Consider the following 6000-nt stretch of genomic DNA (forward strand, 5'->3'; position numbering starts at 1 on the left):
TCAACTGGGGCATTAGAAAGGGGGAGGAAACTTACATATAGACTTGCAGACGGACAGATCGATGGATAGATTTTTTTCTTTTTACCCTTTTCAATGTGCCTCTTGAAATCTGTTGTCTTGCCAAATGGTGAGCGGCTCTGCAGAAATGTGAACATTTACACTATAGCTAGAAAGAGTGTGTTTGACTAACTATTTTAACTAAAGACTGTTACAGTGTTTCAGCAGCTATACTGTTCAAAGCAAGTAGTTCTCATATTCTAAAATATAAAGTCTAGTATATTATTTGATCCAACCTTGTTTGTTTTAATCTACCTTTTTTATTATATGGGTCACAGCATTTTTTACCTTTGACATTCATTCTTCTGACCACAATGCACCATGTCGTGTGGAATAGTACAGAGAAATCCAGCCTATGAAGGTATTTAACAACTGAATGGAATCGTGTGTAGATTTAGTGTACCCTCCAATAAGTCATACTTTATTCTCAAAGAAGAAGAGGGGGGGTTGGAATCTGGCAGAATACAGTTTTATAGGCACTCAAAGCAAATAAGGTCTTTTCAGAAAGGCTTAAGTCTCAGTTTTAAGGGCTCCGTAAGGAACTGAAGGTGAAAGACCCGCTCACAATGTGAATACAGCTGCCTATTCAGGACCCCAGCCCCCATCCAGACACAATAATGCTGCCCCCTACCACTCAGCGATGGAGGAAACGGCATCAGATTGTTGAACTCCTGCTGGATCCCGCCCTCCTCCCCTCCCTGCTGCGGCACGCCGGCCCAGCCCTGGCAGCTGTTTAACCAACTGAGGCAGAAGGGCTGCAGGAGAACAATGCAGTTCGACTTAACCATTCCTCTTTCTCTCTCTATGTGTATGTGTGTGTCAGTATCTGTCACTGCATTTAATTAGGAGAAGCTCTCTATAAATGAGGCTACCACCACCCCAACATCTGACAATGCTAGGCTGCATATTTATGCCAAAAGACAGAAACTTCATTACGCTCATTAAATCTGTCAGCAGAGAGACGGAAATTCATGTTTTAGTCTACAGTAAACAACAGAGCATGGATTTATTGGGATACATTCAGTTTATTTCTGTCAATCCCAAAAGAGAGTTTGGAGCACAGCCACAACAATGCAGTACATGTGCACTGACTTATAAACTGTTTGTGTTCTATCTTGTCTTCTGTAAAGGTTTCAAGAGGTGTCGTGTACATAAAGTTAACATTCTTCTTATTGTTGTTGGAATGATCCACAAACTAACAAGCTATTCTGACAGCTTCACACAGTTGTTTCCATATAAGATGCATTTGCACATTGATGTAGAGAATGCTTACACAAAAAAAGCAAATTGTCATCATCTCAGCACAGACCATCCTGGACAATCAGTGCAGCAGAGCCCCCTGCTGCTACAGCTGTACTCCTGCAACACTTGCTGGGTGTTTCTGTTGACACCGCTGGTCTGCACTGTCAAGATTTAGTGAGAGCTATTTAAAGATAACACAATCTTGGGTGATAAAATATTACACATAAATGATAAATCTTTAAATGTATTTCTAAGATATTTAAGCTATGTGCAACAGCACTACTGTAATCTCCTGAGGGAAGCACATTCAGTAGAAATGACCCATATTCGCTAGATGTGCCTCTCTGACTTAACCTTCTTTCTCAAAGTCAAACACAACATGACATTTCCCATTTGACACACTGCAAGAGATCAACCAAGCATCTCAGATGTGCTAGTCATCAGAATAGGACTTTCAGGGTGTAATTTAAAGATGGTAGCTTCACCGGAAGCACTTAGTTCCTGCACAAAAGGACACGTGGAAATTGTAGTGTTTGCATGTTATAGATCACAGCTCAGAGGTTGGCTTATGTTCTGTTTAAATACACCAGTTTATTATATTTTTAAAAGAACTTAGTGAAATTTTCATATTCAAGTGTTCATGTTTGCAATGTAAAAAAACCAAAATCAATCACAAATAATATACTTACTTGTATTTTAAAAGTATCTAACACACACCACAGTTAGCGCTCAGACATAAAGACCATATAATGGTCAAGTGCAGACATCCACTCACCATTACAGTACACGTGATAATCTCCAGACATAAAGTAAGGGAAACGTACAACATAAGGACACAAATGCATTCTGAGAACTTTTCAAAGGCTTTAAACAAGTTGTTTTATCAATAGAAAATGTGGTGGAGTCTCACTGTCAGTAGCAAAACGAAAAACTCTCCAGGTTCTTTCTTTATGGCTAATATTGGTTGTTTTTGCAATCCACTTTCATATAACCACACAAACAGTAATTCCAACGATACAATGAGTCTACCAATAGTTTTAAAATATAACCACAGAAAATCTGCTGATTTAAAAACCACAGGTGAAGTCCAAAACAACCGAGAAGTTCCTGCACCTGAAGGTCATGTGTGACGTCAGTGAGATAACAGACCCTCACACCTCCATGTGTCACTGCTGTTATAATGCCGGCCGTCCATTCAGTTTGTCATGCATGAGTGCGATGGCTCCACCTGTGAAGTCTCTGAGCACCTGCACCGTCTCCCGCTGGAGCTGCAGCGACTCACGCACAAACTCCTGCTGAGTCTCTGCCAGCTGCTGCACTGACTCCGACAGAAGCTCCAGGGAGCGCGACACAGTCTCCAGAAGGATGTTGGTGGCGTGCTGCTCCTGAAGACTCAGCGATGCACTGTGCAGCATGCTGTCTCTCGTGCTCTGCGAGGACTGACCGGGCGCCGGAAACGCAGCCGCAGATGCCGGCGGTCCAGTAGACGTGTGAGGTTGCGCTTGTTTCTGGGTGCTGTTGTTAGCTTGGTGATCATCTTTTGGCTTTGCTGTCTGAGTTGAAGGAAGCATATCGTCTCCTTGTTCATCGTCCGAGTCTCCAAATGCATTTTCAATATCTGAGAAAAATAAGACACATCAGCATTTTCTAAGTACTAACATAAACCAGAAAAGCAATTTCTTGACAGCTCACCTTCTGCTGGAGGCACTTCATATTGCACATCAAAAGATGGCTGTGATGAGTCCCCTGCAACATTAACAGTTCATATAAAACTAATTGCAGGAATGTGAAAAAAGACACTGCATGCAATAATTTATAGGACGTGTGTGTGTGTTCACAATGCACTCATGTTTAGACTGAAATGAGGTCAATATGTGACCCCCTTTGCTACCTGACTGTCCTATCTTGTAGGAAGAAGGTGGAGGCATAGGTGTCATGTCCAACCCGCCATTAGGAGAGCTCTGCATTGCAATCATATCATCCTCGTCCAATTCTTCTTCCTCCTCTGGCACATCGTCGTCTTCCCCCAGCGGGCCGAAGTCACCGGAGCTCTGCTCCTCATCGTCCATCTCCAGTATCTGGAGGACTATTTTCTCTGTCTGGTTAAGATCCCGGGAAAGGCGTGAGTTGAGGCCTCTGTTGGGCACTGTCCCCGACCTCATAGCAGCCACTTTCCGTTTTGTGTCACACTTTAGGTCAGACCACTTCTTGATGACTTCTATGACCTCACGTTGGCACTCTCCAATCTCATTGACCCGTGCAGTAATCTCTGCCCATGTGCGCTTTTTCATGTCTGTTGGCACACCACGATTGAATTTGCCTTTGGGAATGAAAAAAGAAATCCTGTCACTGTCAGTGACTGCATAAGATTAAAGTTATTATAATACAGAAATTCGCACTCAGTTCTTGCATACTTTGCACATTTAAATGTTTCAATTACCTCTGCTGGTAACGTTTTCATGACCAGCCACATCACACTCATTTATTCATTCTCCAGACACAATCTTTTCAGAAAGAGCTGAATTAAAAAAAAAAAAATCCTAAATGCTGTAAGCAACTGATAAGCTAATACATACCCACAACAACCATACGGTGCTTCCTAACTTCATCCAGCAATATGTGGACTTCACTGAAAGAGAAACGAGCCTTTCTTTTCTTGAAGCGTGTCACACTGTCTTGATTGTAGTATATGGGTGAAGACATTCTTCACACACTGTGTTGGTAGGTATCAAGCTGCTCTGAGGTCTCTGCTGTGCTTCAGCTCCTCCAGGTGTCTGATAGGAGGCTCAACAGTCTGATTAACAACAAAGTGTGGACGGTAAATCGTGTCTTGTCTCTCTGATGTGAGTTTAATGTTAGATTAACGGTTATACAAAAACAACTGGCATGATGAAAGGTCAGATTAGTAGTATTCATAATCTGTTATTCTCCTGCATGTTTAAAAGAGCCACGGACACCTCTGGAGCTCGAGTTAGTCGATAAGTTAAACTCATAATAAACTAATATAATTAAAATTTAAGTTGTAACATACACAGCTTTCAAGGTTAAGCAGGAAAATAGCTCAGGCTCAGCTTTACACTATCAGCTCTGGAGGAGTGAATGAACAATGGAGGATGCTGTGCTCACTTCACACATGCGATAGCATAGTTAGCTTGTTACATTTAGAAGCCACTCGTAGGTACTTGCTAAGGATACCTTTACATATCGCTCGTTATTCTATTGAGTGATGGCTCTGTCATCTCCCATTACAGTGCGCTGAACACTTAGCTAGCCTAAAGTAAAATTACAAAATATCCACTATGCTAGCTATATGCACCAAGGCAACGTTAGCTAACGCTACGCTTGTTTGGCTAACAAACACGTTGTTAAAACGCAACCTCACCTCAAGAGGTACATGCCGATAGCAGAAATAGCTAATGAGATTATGAACATACCCCCGAGTTAAATAAATTGGGATTTAGTCCGGAAACGTGAAGATAAACTTCCTTATCGCCAAGATAGCAATTGTCAAGTTACCCGCTGTGACGCCATCACTTCACAATTTGTGTCCGGTTAATATTAACTACATAGCTAAGTAAAGCTTGTTGACGAAAACAGGGGCATTAGAGTGGGAATTCAACCTTACCTATGAGTGTTTGGTTCACATCTAACATATAGCGACGACAATCATTTATCTGGCCATTTAACTGCTGAGTTTTATAATCTATTTTAGAGCTGTGAGACTTTTATTTTGAAGGCTCTAGCCGGATTTCGGTATCGTTTGCCATGGATGGATAGCGGAACTATGGATGTGTGTCCCAGAGCAACGTGATCTCAGCAGAGGTAGCAAAAGTACATACAGTCTGTACTTAAGTAGAAGTACAGATACTTGTGTTAGAAAATACTCCAGTAAACGCTGAAGTACTGATTCCACTTCTTTACTCAAGTGAAAGTAAAAAAGCACAATCTCTGAAATGTACTCAAAGTCCGAAAATAAAAAGTAGCTCCTTGAAAGACAATTATACCATCTATTTTTATGGACAGGTAACTCTGCTCTATTAATGTCATACAAATACAATATTAGAATAGAATACAATAGAATAGCCCTTTACTGTCATAATATATATGGACAACGAAATTGTGGGTGCTCCACACCAACCGTGTCAGAATAAAATATTAATTATTCAGACATATGAGAATACAAATGTTATTTGAATCTAAATACTAATTCTAATGAATGTGCTTAGTTTGAATGTGTTATTTAGACCACAAGAGGGTGACTTTGCCTCCACACATAAAAAGAAAAATAAGTACAGTTAGTAGTAGGGGTGCAACGATACACAAAATTCACGGTTCGGTTCGGTTCGATACTTTGGTGTCACGGTTCGATATTTTTTCGATACAAAAAAAATGTTCATGCCTTTTTAATTTGTCATTTATTAAAATTATAAATATATATTTTAACTCAAAGGTACAGTTTTTAAATTTAACCCTAACCCTTGTGCGTGTTTTTATTTTGACAGCGAATGCGCACCTGCGGACCACTTATGTGCAGCCCTGGTTATTTAGCTCGTCATATTGCAGCCACAGAAATTCTTTTGTCCATGAAACCATAAAGCTGCACTTTCTTTTTGCCTTATAGTCTGATTTGTCACAACTTCTCCGTTTTGTGGTAAGCTTTTCTTTGGCTGTCACTTCTTCACCCTGACCTGTCTTATTTGG

General features: G+C 40.8%; 1 protein-coding gene across 4 annotated transcripts; it reads right to left on the bottom strand.

Annotated features, from left to right (window-relative positions):
- Nucleotides 1–1865: 1865 nt before the first annotated feature.
- Nucleotides 1866–5050, bottom strand: zgc:153990 (uncharacterized protein LOC768125 homolog). Of its 4 annotated transcripts, none has more exons than XM_040012057.1 (5): nt 4925–5050; nt 3876–4093; nt 3191–3619; nt 2992–3045; nt 1866–2917 (listed from the first exon to the last, which is right to left on the bottom strand). In XM_040012057.1, the coding sequence occupies exons 2-5, from the start codon at nt 4000–4002 to the stop codon at nt 2475–2477; spliced, it is 1053 nt and encodes a 350-aa protein (XP_039867991.1). In that variant the 5' UTR covers nt 4003–4093; nt 4925–5050; the 3' UTR covers nt 1866–2474. The 4 variants fall into 4 exon arrangements, with proteins under 4 accessions (XP_039867991.1, XP_039867984.1, XP_039867977.1 ...); XM_040012050.1 differs by lacking the exon at nt 4925–5050 and adding an exon at nt 4734–4864; XM_040012043.1 differs by lacking the exon at nt 4925–5050 and adding an exon at nt 4682–4814.
- Between the last annotated feature and the right edge of the window lie 950 nt (nt 5051–6000).

This window comes from Simochromis diagramma, unplaced genomic scaffold (genome assembly GCF_900408965.1).
Source record: "Simochromis diagramma unplaced genomic scaffold, fSimDia1.1 OVJJ01000123.1, whole genome shotgun sequence".
Taxonomy (NCBI): Eukaryota; Metazoa; Chordata; class Actinopteri; order Cichliformes; family Cichlidae; genus Simochromis; species Simochromis diagramma.